The sequence below is a fragment of the Bactrocera tryoni genome, chromosome 4 (assembly GCF_016617805.1).
Source record: "Bactrocera tryoni isolate S06 chromosome 4, CSIRO_BtryS06_freeze2, whole genome shotgun sequence".
Lineage (NCBI taxonomy): Eukaryota > Metazoa > Arthropoda > Insecta > Diptera > Tephritidae > Bactrocera > Bactrocera tryoni.
Window position 1 is genome coordinate 68,065,147 of NC_052502.1, and position 24,706 is coordinate 68,089,852.

At 30.6% G+C, this 24,706-nt stretch overlaps 1 protein-coding gene across 4 annotated transcripts in view; it reads left to right on the forward strand.

The window, feature by feature from the left end:
* Positions 1-9,191: 9,191 nt before the first annotated feature.
* The window catches only part of LOC120774364 (homeobox protein cut), a 214,985-nt gene continuing 199,470 nt past the window's right edge, over positions 9,192-24,706 (forward strand). For 3 of the 4 annotated variants that reach the window (XM_040103950.1, XM_040103953.1, XM_040103952.1), the window contains exons 1-2: positions 9,192-9,396; positions 12,006-12,827. In XM_040103950.1, the coding sequence (XP_039959884.1) occupies positions 12,708-12,827 (120 nt within the window). In that variant the 5' untranslated portion in view covers positions 9,192-9,396; positions 12,006-12,707. Of the gene's footprint in view, positions 9,495-12,005; positions 12,828-24,706 lie in introns of all 4 variants that reach the window. The other variant, XM_040103951.1, reaches the window with a different exon arrangement.

Genomic DNA, 24,706 nt, shown 5'->3' on the forward strand with positions numbered 1-24,706 from the left:
CTAAAATCGAATTTCGAATTTCGTATATCCGCTAACATAGATGGATGGCGCATTGTAACAGAAAAGTAAATGCAAAGTACGAGTAACATACAGTTTACAGTAATCGAACTTTGCGTTTTCCATTGGCAGGGGTTTAATTGTCTTTGCTGTTCAAAGAATGTTATGTTAAAACATTTTAACAGTGGAGTTGTTACAAGAACGAATTTCTTCTTTACAGCAAAGTTTTTTATATTGCGAGCATTTTTGTAGTTTGTTGCTGCTTTATGTGATGTATGATGATAAGTTATTTACAGAAAAAGGTAAAATTTATTGATGATCCTAATTTCCATATATTTATGTGCTCATATATTTTTTATAAAAATTGTTTGATAAAATAAAATTTTTAATTCATTTTACTTGCCACACTCATTAGTAAACCTATAATTTTCGAATCCTAACATATAAGATTTTCCAATTTAAATAGTAAATTAAAATTGGCAAGGTGGTGCAGCACGAACTTTTATTTGATTTTAGGTTAGAGCAATACAGCTGTCAACGTAGAACAGTGACAGCAAAGAGTAAATTCAAAACAATCTACCGAAATATAGTAATATTTATGTAAATATGTTCATACATATGTACATACATACATATGTATATGAAAATACTTGCTTCACATACAATTTTATTAATATATTAAAATAAATGTAAGAGAAAAACCACGTTAACCGTCCAAGCAAGCACGAAAAGAAGCTACGATGACAGTGACGACGACATTGCCAAAGACCACCCAATCGTTTCGAACGCTTCAAAGCACCAATCGTAAAAGTTTTTTAAATGCATTTCCAATTTGTCGGCGCTGGCATGTGTGGCATATGAGGTTGTAGATACGGCTGTTGTTGTTGTAGTAGTTGTTGGCAGGTATTGTCAACAGAGCTGCAAATATATACACATATGTATGTACATAAGTACACTTGGTAGGGTGTATGAATGTATGTATGTAGGTATACAGATATGTATATTGGTATACAGGTGTACATACATACATACATACATCAATATGTACATATGCACAGATATGGATGTACATACATACAGTATATATTAAATATTAGTAATTTTTATTACTTTAGCTGCCTTTCGTTATTTCCTTTCGCTTGTCATATTCACTTTGTATAGTGTATAACAAAAACCAATCAAATTCACTTGTTTCAACTCTTATATCATGTACGTCACCTCCAATACTACCCACATGCTTTCTTTATTTTCTCCTTCCAGTCCTCGACACTTTATGCTTTTAAACAATTCTTCAGCTGTCTTTCTCAACTAAACTCATACACATGTATGTACATACATATGTATAAGTAGTGACGAGTACACATGTTTGTAAATACAACCGAAGCGTCAGCAGCTTGACATAAGCTACCCACCCATTCCACCCACCAATCTTACACACATATCATCACTGTTTTTTACTTTTTCTTATCGCAGTATATTTTGTTGTTGTTTTATGTTTTTGTTATTATTATATTTCTTTTTTTGTTATCTATGTTTTTGTTTTTTTGTTTTTGCTTTTTGCACATACGCTCATCTTATGGCGAATGTTCCAATGATGTCTATGGTGCCACTAATGGTAGAGCAAGTCTCATACTCAACTCAACAGATTCCAACGCTAGTTCATTTCTCTTTCTCTCGGCCTTTTGATTTATTTTGTATTTGTTGTGTTTATTCGTTTTGTATTTTTATATTTTTTGCTTTACTGCAGCTCTTCGTGTACCAGAAATGAGCTTTAACCCGTACATATATACTTACGCATACAGTACCTCTCCTTACGCTAACTGTAATCTGCTTCATAGTAACTATTTACTTCTATACCCAGCAGCCAATGTAGCCTGCTTGCATGAGTTGGTTGTGACTTTGCCAAGCATAGGCGTAGTTAAACTATATTTAAATAGAAAGCCGTGTTAACATTTTTTTTAATTCATCATAAGTTACAGAAGCCTAAGATTTATTTTACTTTTGAAAAATATTTTTATTTATTTAACTGTTCATCTCGAATGTAAATAAATCGTGGGTATATTTACAATATAAAACGCTTCTCTTTAAAATTTCATAGTCTTTCGGAGTTGTCTTGAAAAAAATATATAATTTTTGTTGTTAATTATTTTTCACAAAAGTCAAAAGTTTTTAAATAATACGGCTTTGCCAGTATTTTAAACATTTTTGAAATTCTCGATGTACATAAGTCCCTACGCCTATGTTTATTATTGCTGTTGTTGATCACAATCAGCAGCATAATAATAGCTGTGTTTAATTGCGATGCCGTGACGTATGCACAACCTCAGAGCCATCTCATCATCCATCGATTGTCAATCAAGCGTTCAATTCACATAGGCAGAACAGAGAAGGCATGAGAGCCGATTTTCACATACATACATATGTATATATAGTAGCACTTTTTTGGAGTGTTTAGTAAAAATGTATTAAATTAAAAATTGTTTTTAATATTTTTAATTGGCGTTATTTTAGATATTTGTGGAAAGCTGCAGTAAAGACATTTCACTCACTGCTAACTTCAGGGGTAAGCCAGCAACAACGATAATAAATTGAGTAAATAGTAAACGCAAGAGCCGCAGCATTCGGCACTCAGCATTCAATTGCAAAAAACTGGTGAATGTATAAAAACGGAAAGTAAGATATACATAAGCTGAGTAGGTGTAGATGCATTTTGGAGCAAAGCTATCAGCAGCTTTTGTATTTGTATGCAGCCTTCATTTCCCGGTCTTGCTTGTTTTGACTATGCGATTCCACTATCAAAATTCTTTTTAGCACTTTCTTTACTTTTTCGCATTACTCTTTCCTTTCACATTACATTCTGTTTACTTTTGTGCAACAGAGAAAAATTACATTTTTCTCACCGTGAACCGCAATGCGTGCAAGTGCATGTACTAGCGTGTGTTGCTGCTTGTTGGCTTCTCAGCAGACACGAGTGAGTTTGTTATATAGAATTTGTTGTACTTTTTGCGTATATTCATGCCGTTTGTGTGTTATTGTTGTTAGGTGTCTGTTAGATGCATTCGGCTTTGCTTGTACGTATGCTGTTAAATGTAGTATGATGCGCTCGAATTTTACTGCTTTTTCCCGATGCTGACAGAGTTGTTTGCACGAGCATCGTCCGTAAATGGCGAATCAATCAAAGCCAATCAAATCGATGAATTGCAGAGTTGTGAGTGAGTGAAGCGATTGCTTTAACTGGCACTGTGGCTATTTCTTTGTTATGCGGCTGATGATTGGCAGTAATGATAGTATATTATTTGATTGTGTAATGGAGCGTATGCGTATATGTAATTTTGCATGTTACTAATATGAATGTTTGTATGTATCTAGATATTAAAGTTGATTAAATATAACAAAAAAATAATAAAAAAAATTTCGATAACAAAATATTTTTTTCGGCTAATGAATTTTTTTATAAATTTCAATATTAAAATTGTGTTGAAAAACCTTAAAAAAAAGTTATAATTGGAAAAATCTTCATGATCATAAATAAAATTTGGCATATCTTTCATTAATAAATATTACATATCCTTAATGAATAATCTTTCGTAGTAGCAGATAATATAAAAATATTGAAACTTAATATATTAACTGAATTAAATTCATACTGAAAAAGAGAAAATATATTAATTATAAGTAAAACTGAAACTTAAATAAGAAATTTGCTACGTCCTCATTATTCATCACAGATTGAATTGAAATATGTGCATATGTATGAAATATATTTCTTAACTTCTGTCAAGTAATTTCAAGTTATTCAGGTAAGACATAATTCTGCTTAACTATGTACATTTGTATGTACATACTTATGTATCTTTTCCTATCCCCTTAAATTCTTATATAACCAGCAGTATATACATTTGTATGTATGTAGATACATACATATGTATGTTTGTATGTACAATGTGCTTCTAAATACATACATACACACATGTCAACAAAAAAACTCAAAACTTCTCATACTATCCCAGGAGTTTCGTCCATATCTATCATCGATGTACAATCAAATAAACCAAACGCCCAGCCAACCAAACTCAATCTACACAATGCTCAATAACTACAACAACTACTGTTGTACATGAAAATAAAATAAAAACTGTAAAAATTTGAGCAGAGTGACAAAAGCGAATAAAAGTAATCAGCAGCCCGCCGCTCAGGGCAGCCAAGAAAGATGTGCGGCCCCAAAACTACAATAACAATAACATACAAACATATGCATGTATAACATACGCGACAACGGCGATGGCGCTCCACCTCAAACACACACATGCCGCTACGTACGAGAGAAAAGAGAGTGGTTGGTTGCAAATAACAAAAAAAAAACGAAAAACGAAAAACGTAAAGAGTGTGAGGTCTTGTGGAGCATTACGGACGAAGCCTGAAGGACAGTAGTCGAAAAAGACGACAGAATAAATGGGAAAGAAATCTTAATCGTATTGAATACTAGTTGATGCAAGAAGCAATAACAACAACGCAGCAACGACAATGCTCCAACAAGACTAACAACAATCGTATGTAAGAAGCAGCGTCGCGCCGGTGCGAGAAAAAATCGGATTTGTGCTCGTCACACACATACACATTCAGATACATGCACATGCTTACAAAAGCCAGTACGCCCTAGAGTGGTGTATCACCCAGCCCCCCAAAGGAGGCGAAAAAAGTTAAAGAAAAGAAAAAGCAACAATAAAAAATGCGACGATGAAATGATTTCAATTGAATTGTGAGACACACGCGACAGAATGAAATAGCAAACGAAGCCAAGAACCGAAGTCAAAGCAACCAAGCAAGTAGACAACCAGCCGTACATGCAGTCAACCGGGCAGGCAGTCAAGCAGCAGCAGCAGGCGATAACGAACGGGCGAACCCAAACGAACCCCAATCACAACAACAGCAACTATGTTATAACAAAGAGCATACATAGCTATAAGGAAAAAAATAAAGAATAAAATAAAAACAAAAGCAACAGCAACAACGTATATGGCAGCAATGACAACAGCAAGAAATAATGGGCCGAGAGAGAGAAATAAAAACAAATTGAAGTGAATGAATGAATTTCAATACATTGGCGGCAGCTGTAATGGCAGTGACGACGACTTCGACGCAACCCACTCGCATGACCGAAGGCAGCGCATAAGCTCACCCATACAATATACTGGCATGTGCATGGAATTGAGAGACCCAACGCTCTTGAAAAATAATCAAACGCGCTCAAGTGATCCAAAGCAAATAAAAGTCAGCAGAGAAAAAATCAAAAAAACAAAAAAATAAAAGCCGATAAAAAACCAGTAAAGAAAACAGTTCCGAAGCCATCGAAGACCCAACACACAAATACAATGTGTAATCTGAAAAACCGAAGAGCGAGTTGAGTTTGCGTTTGGAGAGAGTCAATGCGCATGAGAGCAATTGAAATAAGAAAAAGTAAATAAAAGTTGTACCAAATACGAAGACTAAAATTTTCTGAAAAAAAATCCACTATGACCGCTCACAAATCGAAATCGAAGAAAAATTTAAAAGAAAAAAACATTTGAATGAGTGGTTGGAAAACCGAACACCCTATCGTTGAGAGTATGAAGGAGAGCGCACACATGGATTTTCACCAAAACGTGGTAGGTGGGGGTTGCAATAGAAAGTAATACTTACTTGCTTGTTGCCCAAAACAAAAACCAAAAATCAACAGCGTAACGCAATGACAAATTCAATGCAGTTAAAAGAAATCAAAAGCAAACAATGCCAACAACAACATACAACAGTCAGTCAGCTATACTGTGAGCGCAACAGAAGCGCAGCAGCACACATACATACATATAAGCAGTCAAACGAAGGAATAAAGCAGCAAACCTGCTGCCAGTGTTGCTGGACGTCAACTGCGACGTCGGCAGCAACTGTAGCCGTGGCATAGGTCAACGCCGCTGCCACTGGCACAGAATTGAGTGGATAGTTGTTGATGATGAGAGCGCGTTTCTTAGGCAGCAAATGAGTGTGTTCCGGTTTTAGAGCGCATTTTTGCTATGATTTTTCTACCTTTTCCAAACGATTTTTGAGCAGCAAGTAGTATGTATGTTTGAAGGACGGCTAGTTGTTGCTGCTGATTGGATTTGAGCATTTTATGCAAGGTGGTTTAAGGACTTTTTCGTAACACGCAGGTTAAGTTAGATGGTGTTTCAGGAGGAGCATACTTTCGTAGAGAAGGGAAAGTCTTATTTATATACATATGTATGTATGTACATATTTTAAATATGTTTTAAATATACATATATTTTATATACGGAAAATGTTATAAAAATGAGTAATTGTATGAAGAAATATAGGAGGTTACTTTTAAAAATCTGAAAATATTTTAAATGATACTAGGTTATTTTTCTTAAAGATGGACCTCTAATTAGCCAACAAAAAGTTGAAGCATGACTTACGATATAACCAACCCAGTTGTCAACTAAGATTATACATACATATAGTGTTATATGAAATTGTTTGGAGAACGCGAATGAGTTAAATGTGTTTCAACCCATTAAAATGCGGAACCGCTCCAGTTATGTATGACTGTCATCGGAGCGATATAATATATATCGACAATATTTATGTAGATATGTCTAACAATAACATTGCGCTCGCTCATCAGATCACTCTTAAAAAGGTATAGCTCTGAGAATCAAAAGTTCAATAATTCTAGAGCTCTTCGCTTCAAAATTCAAAAGACAGAAAGAAACAGATTTTTAGCATAAATATAAGCAACTAACGCCTACTGTACACTAACTTATCGTATGTATGAATGAGCTATTTTGGACTAAAAGAGCTTTCGAAATTATTGTAATTAATTTATATGACGATAAATAAGTTTTGTAAATATATTTGTGTTCTATAAATTAAATATTTAAAACATTTCAAGGACTTAAATTACACACAAGACATAGCATGTTAGATTACAATCGTTTTTTTAACATATTTTATTATATAAGACCGTATAAAATGATATTTGTATTACATAATAAAAGTAAATAATAAAATATTTTGTCTAACAAAGTCGTGGTAAAAGAAATATACAAAAATTTAGTCACGTCTGAGTCTTTGAACTCTTAACAAATATTATTTGAGTTATGTTATAAAATTTTAGACTATTGTGTGTAAAACCCAAGCTTTTTGTTAAGTATATACATACATACATACATAAATGTATCTGTATGCTGATTATTTTCATAAGCATTTTTAATTTATTGAAATATTGAGGGTTGTGGTTACAGTTCAAACCACAAATGAATTGCGCTTTTAATAAATATGTAGAAATATGTGAAATGGAAATGTAAGTAATGAAAAAAACGTTGATTTAAAAACTATTTGTAGTAAATATTTACTATAAATACGACAAAATTTTAATTTTTCCTAAACTCTTTTAAAGGGAATTTTTTTAAGTGGTAACGATTTCGTGAGTAAAATATTGTAATTTATGTATAGGTATATGTATAGGTATTTCTAACTGTCATTTTAAGCTGCTTAAATTTTTTTTTTATTTTTGTTTTCAATAAAAAATAATTTTTAAATTAGCTTGTCTTTCTTTTAAATTTTAACTGGTAAAATATTGACTGAGCTACAATAATTACTAAGACATTTTTTGATCAAATATATTTTTTAAAACTTTAAAATTAATAAAAGAAATAATCGGAGCCGCAATTAATATTAATAAACTTTTTTAATAATTTTAATTCTTTAAAAATTAACTGAGCTACAATAAATATTAAGACGATTTTTTATAAAATATATTTTTTAAAATTAGTTTGCATTGTTTTTTTTTTTTTTAACTTTAAAATTTATTAAAAAATAGTCTGAGCCGCAATTAATATTAATAAATTTTTGTCAATAAAAATCAAAATATTTTTTTTAATTAGCCTCTGTTGTTGTTTTTAAATAAAAGTAGCATTCAAAATTATCTGAGTCATAATTAATCGTTTTTTTTGTAGTTTCTATTAATAATATTTAATAAAGTTAGTTTAAAATTATTAATTTTCAATCCTCAGCCTTTCACCTGTGCCCAAGCTCAACAATAACTAATATGCTAGCTATTTACTTAAATATATACATAAATATGTACAAACATTTAATAAATAAGATAATCCCACCACTCATTACTGCTGCGACCTGCACCGACTCTCATAAAATTCCAGCTAGTACATTGAAAACCCTTCATTAACCAGTCACTCCATTTCTTTAACAACTTTCAAAAGCATTAATTTCTTTCCTTTTGAGCGCAATCATAAATCGAGCCAACAAACACCGGCACTCACAACAAATGAGCCGAAATAAGCCGATGCGAGCGCCATACTTCCGCAGTTGCTGCAGTCAGCGTTGACGCGCGCTGCGCTGCCGCTATTGCCGACTGCGCGCAAAGAGTAAGCATTTACTACAGTAATCAAACCGAACACATGGAAATGTGGATGAGCAAGAAAACCAAAAAAAAACAAATATTGAAGAATATTATAAAACTATACACACACTGCGAATGGGTAAAGTAAATCAAAGACAGAAAATTAAAATAAAATAAAAAATAACAATTAAGAAAATAAAAACGACAACGTATGGGTAAAAAGCAATAACAATAAATGAGCCAAACTGTGGAAGAGCTACAGCAGCGTTGCGCTGTTGTTGTAATGCTGGTGATGGTGGGCGCTGTGCGAATGAACCGATGGAACAACCGATGATGGAAACGATGAAACGATTGGCAACGCCAAACCGAATAGCAGTAACAACAAATACTGCCAGCGCCGTCAGCCACCAGCCACTAGCCACCAGCAGCAAGCAGCGCTACATACTTGGTGTAGCATTCGAAGAATCGAGCAGAAGAACAAACAGCGATAACAACAAACACACACAGCAGTGTTAAACAGCGCGCGCAACAAGAGCACCACTACATCGACGACTTTCGAACGAATGTTGGCCAATACTCCACTGCATACATGCAGTCGCCATCGCCACACCGCGCCGCGCCGCCAACACATACACACACACCCATGCACACATATGTGCCTTGCGCTTATAGCACACTGCTAGTTGTCTTGTGTGCGGTCGACGTCGCTGCTGTTAGCGCTGTCGCTTGGGCCATACACACGGGAGGGTTGTGCGCGCTTCGTTAATGTTCGATTTGTTCAGTCATCAGCCGAATTCGTGACAGGCAACATCTTATTAGATTATAGTTGCGCTGTCTGCGTGTGTGTCTGTCTGTCTGTCTTGCTTGTTTGTTATTATTATTATAGCCTAGTGTAGTACTACGCCGCTGGCCTGGTCGGACAGCGACAACGATCGATAGCAAATTGATCAATGAAAAAATAAATCGCAAAAAAATAACGGGCTTTATTGGCAGTACGATATACGGTAAAAGGAGTTCATTAATTAATTAATGCATAAATAACTGTCAAACAAAAACAAATCGGTGACAACAACAAACAACAGTACGACGCGTTGCCTGAACGGTAGTGTAACAAAAATAAAACATTTTTAGCAACAAATTCGCTTGAACGCAAAAATATTACATAAACAACAACACATGTTTGCATGTCAGCAACAACAACAACAATTATGCTAAGTTGTGGGCGTGTATAAATATGCATATCTAGTAAACACTGTTTATATACAGGTGTGTGCTTGTGTAAATATGTGAGTGTTGGTAAATAAAACAAAGCAATGCAACAAAGTAGCAACAAAAACAACTGGCTATTAATAAAAAAAATGTTTTTTTATATTTTTTTCTTGATTTTGCGTCGGTGAAAATTCGTTGTGCGGTTTTACAGAAATATTGGACCAAATTTGTTTTAAATAATTTTCGTATGCTTGCAACAAATACGAAGCGCGCACAAATATATAAATATTTTTCAATAAAAAGTGAAGCCATGTCAAATACTAAGCGCAATAACTTTATGATAACATTTAATATTTTTGAGAGTTAGTAACTACTGACACTATAAACAAAGTGACTTAAGAAAATTATGAATATTTGTTGGATTTTGTATGCGAAAATCAAATGTTTGGAACTGCACTTTGTTACAATTACATACAAACCTTTTTATATAATTTAACAGTAATAAAACATTTTTTTTTATAATTAAACAACTAAATATTTCTAATAAGAAGTTTGCTTCAGTATTGTGCGTTATTAATTATTGGCGATATAAACGAAGTGATTTGAAAATATAATGAAGAACTTTTTGGGTTTTTTTGCACATAAATCGAGTTTTTGAAACTGTGGAACATTGTTAAAAATATAAAACTTTTTGTTATTAATTTTACAATTTTTATTACCTAAAATATTAAGTGAAAATTGATACAATGAAAAACTAAGCACTTGTTATGAAGTTTCTTTAGCTAAAAATCGTGGTTATACTAAATTAATTGAAACTTAAAATATTTAAACAATAAGAAGCCAGTAAATGAGGCGCTTGTTTTACTTAAACACTCTGAGAAAATATATGCGTAGATATAAATCATAATACTATTACTTTTTGAAGAGAGTTTAATACTAAACTAAAGCGTAAACTTTTTTAATCAATTTTTTTTTTCAATTAGTTGAGCACAAACTAAACTGTAAACTGTTTTCAAATCAATGTTTTTCTAAATAGTTCTGCATATTTGTTGAAAATCGTGCGTGTTATGACAATAACGGCATTTTTTCATTTTAAATCAAGAAAAAATAGTATTTTTTCTAAATAGTTGAGTTGATTTTTTGAAAATCGTGCGTGATGTGAAAATAACAGTATTTTTTAAATTTTAAATCAAGAAAAAATTATTGTCAATTGTATGAAAATAACGGTATTATTTTAATCTTAAATCGAGAAAAAATAATTGTCAATTTCAAATTTTCACAAAGCTTAAGTTAAATAAAAATATTTTTTTTTTAATTAATGTGGTTTTCAATCAAAAAATATTACATGATTTTTAGCGCAGAATTTTATTTAAGTTAGGAAAAGTTATTAAGAAATATCACTTCGGTATTTGGTGCCACGAAAAAAATAATGTGAAATCAGCGACGGCAAAGCACGCAAGTGAACTTCGATTTAAATAAAAAAAAAATAGTGTGTAAGGACAAATAAAAATAACAAAAACACGTGCGTTAGACACTTAATGGATATTTTTTTTAATAAAAAAAGTAAATTTATTCTTTGATATAAAAATTTTTTAACAAATTGTTGAAAATAAGTGAAAAAAATATAAATAAAATACCAGAATGTGGCAATATTACATATATTACCAAAAACAAAACTTTGAAAAAACTAAAAACTGGAACTTTGCTAAAAATGCTTTTTTTCATTTTCAAAAATTAAGGTTTTTGTTTAAGGGTGTGTAAAAAGAATATATGTTTAAAGGCTTGCCAAAATTTATTTATGTTTTTCTGAAAGTATATTATAAAGCACGAGAAATATACTTAACTGCAAGATATGCATGTGCTACTTCCAAAAAATCAAATCTAATTTTGAAAACATTAGCAGCAAAAACAATACTTAATTCTTCACTAAAGGAATAAGTCAAAAACGATTACTGCATTCAGCGCCTACTAAGAAAATAAGTCAAAAAGCATTTGTTTTATGAGGCGGTGACGGAAAAATTTCATAAAACCTAGCAGTTTCAAAAACATAGCAAAGAAATGCAAAACAATTATTTAATAAAGTGAATTTTTACACAAAATACTTTCATTTTTTATGTAGGAAAAAACAGGAGTGAAGAGACAGAGACAGGAGTGAGATACAAATAAAGAAACAAAATAAAAATGTTTATAAAAATTGTTAGTGAATGTGTGGAAAAAGACAAAAGTACTATAAATATGTAAAAACGTTTACCGAAATCAATTATTAATATTATATAATAAACAGAACCTGTGAAAAACTAAATACAAAGCTTCACCTTACTTTTTTTTATGTGCAACACTGTCTTAAAACAATGCAGTGCCCATTTTCTAGCAAAAAATTAACAAATTTACAATTCTCTTTCAGTAACAAATCGGAAAATTCAAAATTTCGCAATATAAATGGCTAAAATCAGACAAATATTAAAGTTTGTAGTGAGACGACATACGAAGAAAAAAATTTGAACCGGTAGCAAAATTGAAAAAAAAGTTAATGAAAGTGCATTAAATTGGTGAAAAAATAAAAAACAAAAATCAAAAACCACAGCATACAAATGTTAACGGTAAAGTGTAAAAGTGCAAAAAGCAGCAGTGAGTAAAAGCTGCTTAAGAACACCACAAAAACGCTGAAAGCATAAAATCATACAACATTTCAACGCAAGAAACAACAAACACGGCAACGCCAGCTAATCAAACAAGAACAACGCGTGCCAAAACGCCAGCAACAACGGCAACAACAACGACAACAGCGTGTGTTGCCGGTGCCAGGGCGGATGTTGCAGCTGCTGCTGGTGCTGGTACACCCACAACACCAGCATTAACAACAACAACAACAGCACAAAAAACAAACGCAATTATACCACCAACAACAGCGGCCACAACAACAAATAATACAACACTAGTTAATGCAACTGCATGCTTAACGGCGTCCAATAAGCATAATAACAACAATAACAATCACATAACACAAATTAATAAGTTTATAAGCAGTGATAATACGCATAATCAAAATAACCACAACAACAAACTGCAGTCGTCAGAATTATTATTAGCAGCTAGCAGCCACCGAATGCAGCCACAAGTGCCGCAAGCCGCTGGGACAGCCGATATGGATTTGACGGCTGTTCAATCGATGGATTGGTTTTTCAAAAAGGAGCAATTTTATCTATTGGCACAATTTTTACAACAGGTGAGTGAGAAAAGCAAACTTTTTTGGAGATTATATATAAGGCGGCATGTGCAGCGAGTATATTAATAGTATGTCTAAATTATATACATATTAGGTATATACAGGTTTGAATATTATTAATATATTTCTACGATTTTTTGTTGCAAACAAAAATTTGTCAAACGTTATCAATAACTGTGATAAATGCTATAACAAATTGTGTTCCTTGTGTGTTTTGCTTTAAATTCGGTCACAATTGTGTCTCGATGCGATGGTGTATTATCATCGTGCAAAATCCATGAATTGTTCTACCACAATTTCGGCCATTTTTGTCTGATGTTCTCATGCAAACGCCTCAGTTCGGCCAAATAGAACTCCTTATTGACCCTCTGTTGCTCAAAAACACATTCATGATGCACAAAAACACGAATTAAAAAAAAAAAACAATGAGCATCACATTGATTTTTAAGCGGTTTTGGCGTAGCTTTTTTGGTTTCGTCTCCTTTTTTCTCCGCCATTCTGATGTTTGTTGACTTGTTTCATAAATCTATGTCTCATCGGTATCTATAATGCTCTTCATGAATGTGGGATCGGAATTCGCACGACCAAGCATGTTCAAAGAGACTTGTTTACGGTACTCGTTTTGAAAAAACTTCAGCTTTATCGCGACGAGTTGAGCAGGAACAGGCCTTTAAAATCTTATATATTGTTGGAAAATATATTTTTTTTTATTTCTGTCACTTATTTTTAAATTTAACAAAATTTAGTTCAATAAAATGTAATATATAATTGAAAAAAGTGAAAGAAAATCATATAGTATATTTTCGAAATAAAATTTCCTTTTCAAAGCTAACAACACAACGCGTTTTGAAAACTATTTCGTTAAAAAGTGACTTTTGTACGAACATGTAAGCCGCTTGTTATTATTTTCCTCTACCGAAAACTTTCTCGGACCGATTTTACAAAGCGTTTTTAAAATGCTTTAATGTTTTCCAAAAATTTTTCTTTTTTTCCCCTTTCTTAAATACTTCCATTTTTCCAAGGTACTTAAAACTCTTTCTGAAATAATGTTCACCAAATACTGTTATTTTACGAAACTTTTTTCGTTGATTGAAGCTTTACAAAAATTTTCAAAATGCCGCTTATTTTCGAAAAATATTTTCGATTTATCGTGTAGGTTTCCAGCTCTTCCACTTATTTTCAAAGTTAATTATACACAATTTATTAAGTAAATTTATATGAAATTACCGTGTTAAAACTATTATTGAAATAAAAATCTATCCAATATAAATTTTTTTCATTTTCGAAAAAGTGAAAAATTTCGAAGCCAATTTCGAAAAAAAAATTTGAATTATTATACTTATATTTTTCCAGTTCCAGTTAGATAGAAGCTTTACAAAGACTTTTGAAACGCCGACTATATTCGAAAAAAATTTCGCAACATATGTACTAATTTCCAGATTTTACACTTATTTTCAAAGTATTTATATACATACATATATGAAATTATCGCGTTTACTAATTTTGAATTAGAAATCTATCAAATCTGGTTATTTTTCCTCTTAGAAATAAAAATTTATCAAATCTGTTTATTTTTCTTTTTCGAAAAAGTTTCGAAAATATTTTCGAAAAAAATTTTGAATTATTATATTTTTTAGTTCTTCCATTTATTTTCAAAGTAAATTATAAAAAAATTATGGTATAAAGTTAAATAAAATTAACGTGTTGAATACTATTTTTGAAATAAAAATCCATAAAATCTGGTTATACTTCATTTTCAAAAAAGAGAAAAAGAAAAGCATTTTTTTTTAATTTTATGATAATATGGCAACTTAAACTTGCTTTGTATTAAAAATCGTTTAATTTACAAGATTCAAAATTCCTTAGCAATGTTTCAGTAGTATATAAGAATACAACTGAAGTACATTCGTTAATATATTAAAGAAAAAATAAGTTTTTTACCATTTAGGTACTTTTTTTTTGATACGTTAACGAAGCTACCTCAGATTTAGCCATAGTATTTTAGAAAAAAAACTGCAGCAGATTCAAAACAACAAAAATATTTAACTTGTTTAAGCTTTGGATATTTTTGTATGTCTTTCAAAATCAAGGTCTTGAAAATATTTAAAAAAAAATCAGATTTAGCTCTAGTACAGCACAATTATCTTTTGCAACTTGTATGTCATTTGCAAAACAGGAACTTGTTTTGTTGTTGTAGACTTAAAATAACACAAAATTTTAATTTTTTTTCAACTCTAGATCTAATGTTTTTATTTCAAACGCGTTGTCTTCAAATTAATTTTGCATTACAAAAATTTGCTGATTGATTTTGCTTTCATAATATTTATTTTTCGCAACTATTGTTGTCAGCTGCAAAACTTGCATTAATTTGTCATGTTGCAGGCACAAAATAACAAAAAGCTTAACTTTTTAAATTTTCTAATAAGTAATAGATCCAGTTTTCTTTCGAAATTGAACACTTTAAATTAACTTCACATGAATTCTACTTCATAGCACAAATTACCACTTTTTCCCTACAAAACCATTTATTTTTCGCAGCTATTGCTGTCGTGTGCAAGTCGTGCACTTGAATTTTGTGATTTTCGTTGCGTCACAACAACAGCGTGGCAGTGTTGTAACTCATAATCTCATAGAAAATTTTTCAATAATAAAATTCAATATAATTACAACCGCCTGGCAAATGATGATTGATTGACTTATTGAGTATTTAAGCGTTGCAAATGTGTAGAAAAAGCACCAGTTGGAAAAAATGCCGTTATATCATCACAACAAGCGTTAGCTTAACAATAAACTAATATGCAATCAATCGACAATTGGCAATAGAAAAATGCAAATTCATAGCAAACCAACGCTTTGCATATGTATGTGTTTGTTTGTATGCGTAAGTGGCGAAAAAAAAATTGCTTGCTTAAATAAAAACCACACAATTTGCTGCCCGCTTGCCGCCACTGCAACTGTCTAGCAGCCGCCTTGCGCTGCTGTGCCGCAATTAGCGTTTGCCGCGCACGCACACACACACATACAAGCGTATTGTGACTTCAATGCAATTTCTCAATTCATTTTCCAATGTAATTACTCAATTCAGCGACTTATAGACGCGACCGGTTGGCTGACGGCGACGCGTAAGCTTTTTACTTTGAACGCCGCATAATTATTTACAGTAAATTTTTGCGATTTCGTCACAGGACAACAATATTAGCGGCGAAAGTGAGTTTGTTGAAAAAAAAAGCAAGAGAAGAAATGTTAAAAAGTTGCAGAAAAAATGGTGTTGCAAGCGTCTAGACAAACCTGGCTGGCTTAGCGCAATGTTACAGACATATAGTAAGCTATATAGCCAGCATATAGATATTATTGACTTAAATACGCCTGCCTATATGGTTGACACTTTTCATTTACAAATTTACAATAATACTTGCTTGTTGCAATAAACGGGGCATTTTTGCACGTTGAAAAACCGCAACAGACAATTTGGCCGTGCGCCAATCGGAAAATACAAGAAACAAATGCAACCCTCGCTCGCTGCAAAATGCAAACATAAATGCATTTCTATTTGCACAAAGTGCCACAAACATACACATACACACACACACGCGCATACAGCATGCGCCGCTGCCACTTGTGTCTGGCTGCTCCAGCCGGTCGTTTTGTGTGTGCAACTATTTTTAAGAGCCCTTCATTAGAATTCTTACTTGAAACGATCGCATAAATTTCAAATTTTGAAGTTAATTACGTTGCAAATATTGATTTTGAAGTTGCAAATGAAAGATTTTCCGTGGCAAGTGGTGGCTAGATTGCTTGCGCGGTGGCAGTGTTGTTGGCGTCATGGTGCATGCCAGCGCAGATGAGTTATATTTGTGGTAATTTTATAATTTTGTGACATTGGAAGCCGTTGTGGCGCTGTGTGGCGAAGTGTGCGATTTCGCAGAAAGACGCCGGAGATTGAAGCATTCCAAAGCTGAAATAGAATTTTTTTGAAATTTTTTTATTTGAGTCAAGTTGTTGGCGCAGAAATGGAAAACAAACATTTTCTTGAATTGTTGTGGTATTTTAAGCTGAAAATAAACTAAAAATTAACTAAGAATTAATTTGAATTAATTTAAATTATTTCAAATTAAAAAAATTATTATTCGAAGTTAAAAATTTGACATTTCGAAATTTAAAAAATTAATTTAAACAAAATTTAAATTTTTTTGCAACTTTTTTTAATTTTTCGAATTTTTTAATTTCGAAAATATTTTTTTTTAATTGTTTGAATTTTTTAATTCCGAAAATATTTTTTTTAATTTCGAAATTAATTTTTTAAATTTCGAAAAATTAAAAAAAATTGCAAAAAAATAAAACTTAGTTTGAATTATTTTTTAATTTTGAAATTTTAATTTTTTAACTTCGAATAATAATTTTTTAATTTCGAAAATTTTAATTTGTAAATTTCAATAATTTAGTTTTTAAAAATTTAACGTTTAATTTTATTGTTTTTGTAATTTCTGTGAAATGCAAAAAAACTGATAAAATATTCTTTTACTAAATTTTATGTATTATGTAAATTAAAATTGCAAAATCAGCTGCTAATTACAACATTACAGATTCAAACCCTTCAATTACTTTCAGTAATGCAACTCAAATATTCACTAACATAACAACAAACTTTATATATTCTAAACTTTATGTTCTATTAATTCATGTAGAGTTTTCGAAATAAAAAATCAATTGCTTATACAACATTACAGCTTGAAACCAATTCAATTACTTTCAGTAATGCATTTCAAATATTCATTAACATGAAAGCAAGCATTATATATTTGTAAACTTTTTTCTCTCAATTCATAAATAGCTTTCAAATTAGAAAAATTAGTGCCAATTACGACATTGCCACTAAATTACTTCAAGTAATGCAACCCAAATACTCATAATTGTTGAAGCAAAGAGGTATTAATTCTTCTGTAAATTCATTTAGAAATCTAGAAAGTCGAAAATCCGATTATAATTTAACTAGCATTACTAGCTCAAATACATTTAATTACTTGCAGTAATGGTACTCGAATATTTATAATTATTAAAGCAAGCTTTGTTTATTTGAAAATTTATTTGCTCTAAATTCATTTAGAGTTTTCGAAATATAAAATCAATTGCTTATACAACATTACAGCTTGAAAAAAAATCAATTACCTTTAGTAATGCAACTCAAATATTTATAAAGACTAAAGCAAAATTTATATTGTTGAAAAAATATGTTCTCAGACTGCATGAAACTCTTTCGAATTAATAAATCGAGAGATATTTGTAATCTAATTAACATTACGAGTCTCCAACCAATAAATTACTGTTAGTAATGCAACACAAATATTTATAGTTATTTAAGCAAACTTTAATAGCTGAAAAATCGTATTTTTAAAAATAACTTTAAAGTAATTTGTACGTTTTATGCACAGCATACAATCCAATCTAGTTTAAAGTTAGTCAAAATTGTATTTCAAAACTGTTTCAAAAAGTATTTTTATATTTTCTTACTTTTTCAAAATTTTTTTCGGAAAAAATTTTTATATTTTCTTATTTTTTTTAGAATATATTTTTTAATTCTTTGATTTTTTCCAATGTGCAATTAATTCCAAATATTTAAGCAATAAATAAAACAAAATCTTTCTTTATAAAAATATGTGTGTATGTGTTTTCATGTCTATATTGCAACCTCTGTCGTTGCTTGCAATCTCTGTCGCAGCTTCGATATTTGCTTGTTGTTCAATTCGATCGTGTCATTAATAAATAATCAAATTCTCGTTAAGTAACAAGAAAAATAACAACAATCGTTGGCTACAAGCATTAAGCGCATAATAAACCGTAACACAAGCGATTTTGCTGATTTCGAATTTTTCGCATTGAAAGCTCTGCAACAAGGAGATACATATGCAAACATACAAACGTATTTGAGATCTCATAGATCGTAACAAGATTCGAATCGAAGTTTATCTGAAGCAACATACATACATATATCTTCATTGCATACATACTTACATATGTACATGTGAAGCTATGAAGCTAAGATATTGATGCTTAACCCATAAGCGCATAGTCGAACGCCGATAATCAGCTCAAGCGCTGAGTTGACGACAACTTCCATATGTGTCTACATTTATGTGTATGTATGTATAAGAGCGCCTGTGTAAATATTTATGCATAATCTATGTATAATTGTATAAGTGGCAGCATTTTGAAAACTTAATTTTTTCTTATTGAACACTTCCACGAAGTTAACAAAATTTTTCAAGTTGTTGTTGTTGATATTATGATTATTGAATGATTTCCAAGGAAGTGATCAGTGAACTACAGTTGATCGCTGATCAACACGCGAACTGATTTACTAGAAAATGAAGCGCTCATCATAAAGCAACAACAACAATAACAACAACTGTGTTGTAGTAGGTAGGGAAAGCGGAGTTCGTTATAAAGGGAAGCCTTATAATGTATGTAGGAAAGAACAAATAAAGTTAGTGATGTGGTAAAGCGATTTCGAAATGAGACGGAGTTTAAAAACAGAGTGTGTATAGATGGAGTGCTGTGGCTGAAATGGGAATAAGCAGAAACAGAGTTTATCTGAAGATAATTAAATCATTGATATATTGCACGGAGCTTATTGGTATTATTGCTATTGAACGATTACTAGTGTTGATAAGCTTCAAGTAATTACTCGATATGCTCAGTGGCACAGTTATTTACATAAATTTGATAAGAAATTTGACTAAATTTTCACAAAAAGTTCAATGAATTTACTATTAGCGCTGGTGCCGTAATAAAAGAATTTATTTAACAAAAAAATTTGTAAACTATTAAAAAAAAAAATATTGATAATATTAAAAATTAAAAAAACAAAAACATAAAAATATATAAATTAATACAATATGATATAAAAAAAAATACTTCTAAAAATATTATTACAAATTAAAATATTAATAATTAAATAATTAGTACAAAAAAATATTAAAATTAAAAACAATTATTAATTACAAAGAATTAGAAGTCTATAAATAGTTAATAAAAATATTATTGAAAACCATATTTATTCAGAAAACATTACAAAAAATTAATATTAAAAATTATTAAAAGCCATAAATAATAAATATTTCAAGAAATATTGATAATATTAAAAAAAAATATGATATACATACATTAGTACATACAAACAAATTAATTTAAAAAAATTAAAATTTTTTTTAAAATATTTTAAAATTATTAAAAATATAATTTAAAAATATACTCTTAAAAATTTATTAAAATCAACAATTAATTAATAATTAAATAAATAATTTAAAAAATTAAAATAATTATAAACATTAAAAACGATAAAAATTAAAAGAAAAAAAACATTACAAAAAATTAGAAGTGTGCAAGTAATTACAAATAATTAATAAAAATATTTTTGAAAACCATTATTACTCAAAAAACACTACGAAAATTAAAAAATTTGCAAATAATTAATAAAAAATAGCGAAATTTATAAATAATGAAATATAGAAGTCTACATAACGTTGCTGTTTTAACTAATTTTGTCTTTAAAAATAATATTTATCACCTACTCCCTGCACCTTAAATTCTAATTCATTTGCTGTCTGCATTTGAGCAATTTTCAATTATGTGCAACAACAATTTTGCTGCCAACAGCCGCTTAAAAATACATTTGCAATCAATTTCGTAGCACACATGACATTTAAAAGCATTTTCATCAATTTTTTTGTATAAATGTATTAAATTTTTTTTTATCGAAAAACGAAGGGCAACCGTGTACCACAGCGAAAAGCACACGCTGGACGCTGCGGCTGCCTTGACAGCAGCTAGTTGCAGCTTACAGCGCGCATTGATTGCACATTTGCGCAAATATTTTCTTTAGATTGAATTTCATGCAAGCATGACAGCGAAAATTGCCGACGGCAAATTGCAATCGCAACCATGGCTGCAGTAAGCCAAGTGGCAGCGGCAGCGGCTGCTAGAGAGTTGTTAATACGAAGCAACAACAATTTGACTGACGGATATTATATTATATATTTGTGTATATGTAGTTGTTGTATTTGTGTGTGTTGGTGGTTCTTGTATTTTGTGTATTTGTAGTTGTTGCATACTTGTTTTTTGCGCTGGCAAGTATTTCTAGGAATTCATAGAGTTTACAGCAGCCGCGGCACTGCGGCCGGCAGTTGCTCCTTCAATGCCAAAAACATCACCAGCAGTTCAACCGGCTGGCTGGCTGTTTGTTGCCACTTGCTCACGCTGTTGCTGCAACATTAGCGCACACTAAACGATATGCGTGCAACTAAACACCAATTTATATATACATACATATATACACATAGCGACGTTTGTGCTTTAGTTTTGCTCACTTTTATTTTCTTGGTGTGCGCTTTTTTGGAATACTTTGTGGCATGCAACAATTTGCAATTTTTTTTCCAAAATTTTTTGTTGCCGCATTTGTATGCTATCTCTAGCGCGTAGGTGTTGATGCGCTATTTTCGAAAATAATTGGAAATTGCACACAAAAATTTGTTTTATAATGCGTTCATACATACATATATTTAGGCATACCAGTGTTTGTTTGTGCGCACAAGCGCTCAACTGTAGCTGCTTTTGTTCTGCTTGTTGTTTATTTGGTTTTTTTTTTTCGATTTTCTCCAATTCGTTTGCCATTTTTATTTCAAATTTCGTATGCTCAATTTAGTAAATTTTATTATTTGCCCAATAAATGCACTCAAATGCCACTAATTATAGGGAAGTCTTGCTACAAAGTATGTAGACAGTAAATAATACATATATGTATATCTATATACAGACATATTTTCATATAAACAAATAATTTACTTAATAATGCGCTCAAATATCGATTTGTAACTCAATGTTTGAGTGAAAGTGTTATGATAACTTTTCTTAAACATTAAGACAAGGAATTTACTATAGTCCGCTCTTTGGTGATTTTGTGGCAATCCGCAAAATTTTTTTTGGTTTCTGAATCGCTTCTTAATATCAACTTCCATATTTTTAGACACATTTATTTATCATAAACTTTTGAAAACTATCCCTTACATTAATGATATTTAAAGAAAAATACTTCAAGTATTTGGCAGGAATTTGGCCTCAAATAAATTTTTTATAAAGAAATTCTTGTTTTGAAAAGCCTGTGTTAGCTTTATTTATGCATTTCACGACCCTATTCTAGCTGTTATATAATTCAACCAGCCTTCTATAAGTATTTTCAGCCATTAATAAGCTTTGAAATATATTATTTGAAAAAATATAGTTTAAAAAAAGTCAATTTAAAAAATTTAATTTAAAAAACATTAATTTTAAAAATTGAATTTTTGTTATACATATTGAAATTTTTTTAATTCGAAAAGTTTAAATTTTTGGTTTTAAGTTTTTGAAAATTTTTTTATATCTTAATTTTTCTAAACATTTCTGCCAATTATGCAAAAATATCATTATAAATAAATTAACGTTAATTTTTATAATAATTTCTCCTTTTATAAAAACATGTCAATAAGTTTTAAAAATGAGACTTTGCTGAGTTCGGCTACAAAAACATTTTCAATTTTATTAGTTTTGTAACCTTTTCAACTGAAAAAACATAAATTTTAATATTTATATGTGAAAATAAAGTTAATAGTTTTGTAAAATAAAAAAAAAAATAAAAAAAAAATTTAAAAAACTTAAAATAATTAAAATAATTAACGAAAACATACGTCAATAAAATTTAAAATTTCGTATTTTTTTTATAAATATAAGCAAAAAATAGTTGATATACACGCTTTGTCATCAATAATAAATTTAAAAAATATTACATAAACCCGTAATAACATTATATACGTTGCGAAAAACATAGACAAAATTCAATTTATGTTAACTTACTTTAAATTTACTTAAATAAATTTTTTACGTGCTCAAAACTATTTTGGAAATGCCGAAGCTATTGTTCTATACACCTTAACAGTGCTAGTCGTGCAATAATCAAAAGTTTGCATACATACATACATATGTATGTACTTTCATACATATATACATACAAACAGGCATATATACAGACAGACCTGCCTAGAAAAACTCTTCGCCAGACAACTTGTTCCCCACATCATCTATCATCCAATTTCAATGCTCCACAGAGCCAACAAGTATTTAGTTGCATTAACGCTGACCAGCCACTTTATCATCGCCCATTTGTAATGGCCACCGCAACAGCGATGCCAATAATTTACTAGAAACAAAAATAAAAAATTTAAAAGCATTACTCTACAACAATAATGGTATATATTAAAGCGTGACACAACGCCCGCTGCAGACGCGCCAATAGGCGCAACAGCGCCACTGCAGAGGCGCATACACCTACATATGTATGTATGTAGATTAGAGTGTGTATGGAAATAAAAGAAGAAGAAAAAAATTCGCAAAGAAAATAACTGCAGGGAAGCGAAGACGACACCGGCATGGCTTAATGCCTTCCGATCAGCCAATACCGTCATTAACGCACTCAAGCAGTGGAACCAAACTGCCACCAGTTGGTAGCAGCAACAGCGAAAACAACAGCAACAACAACGCGCAGTCTTGTAAAAACCATGGCACGTCAAAGTCAGCGCGAAAGACGAAAACAACAACAACAACAACAAAAAATGTGAAAAGAACAACAACAATCACCAGTAACTGTTTAAGACCTCGTGAAATCTAAGCGTCTGGCAAAAAGCGCGACGGTAGTAGCAAAACAACAACACTAACAACAATAATGGCAGGTTAAAATATGACTGGCTTGTGGAAAAAATGTGAAACTGTAACAAGCCAAATGGTAGCAGTGACTGTGGCAATAGAAATAATGGTAGCAGACCGCTAATAGCGTACATGACAGCGCTTTCACGTATCTGCGTGTGTATGTGTAGGTGCATATGTATGTATGGATGTTTGGTTGCATGCGCTTATGTGCGAATAGTCACCATTGTTGTTGCCACTATTGTGGCGGGCGTTTTTGTGGCTGCGTTGCTGCGGTTGCTACCTGGGAGGTGTGCCATAATTCAGCTTCTTCGCGTTGTTTTTTTTTCTAAAGATAAAGAGCGTGCTTGCCTCTAACGCGGCGCTGTTGTTGCTGCTGCTGTTGTAAGGAAAACATTGACTTTGCACGCTTGGCCAGCTGATTTAAGTAGGATTTTCCTGTAAAGTTCAGCCGTTGTTTTTTTTTATTTTTGCACCTAAATTTAGCATTTTTAATTTTTCGAAATTTTGTGCGAAAATATTAATATGAAATTTCAAAAAGAAATACATATTTCAAAAAAATTGCACACAAATTCAAAAAAATATTTTTGCCAAAAAAAAAATATTTGCAAAAATATTATTTAAATAAAACTTTTATCAATAAAAACATATTTAAAACACATTTTAAAACATAGTTTTATTAAAAAAAAAATATTTGAATAAAATTACAAAAATTTGTTATTAATAAAAATATATTTAAAGAGCATTAAAAAATCATTTTAAAGCAAATTTTTATGTAAAAAATTTTATTAAAAAAAATTAAAAAATAATCTTAAAAAAATGTTACACAAATTATTTTTTCAAAAATTTTTTATTATTCAAAATATATTTTAAAAATTTTATTTAAAAAAGGTATAAAAACTTTTATAAAAAAATGCATAAAGCAATATAAAAAAATATTTAAAAAAAATATTTTTGTTTAAAAATTTTATTGCAAAAAAATATTTAAAAAAATTAATGTAAACAACTTTTACACAATTCGTTACTCAAACCAACTTGATTACAAAAAAATATTAAAAATTTATTTTCAAAAAAGTTATTACAAACCAGTATTAAAGAAAAATCATACAAAAAAATTATTTTTATCCCGAAAATTCCATTTTTAGTGAAAA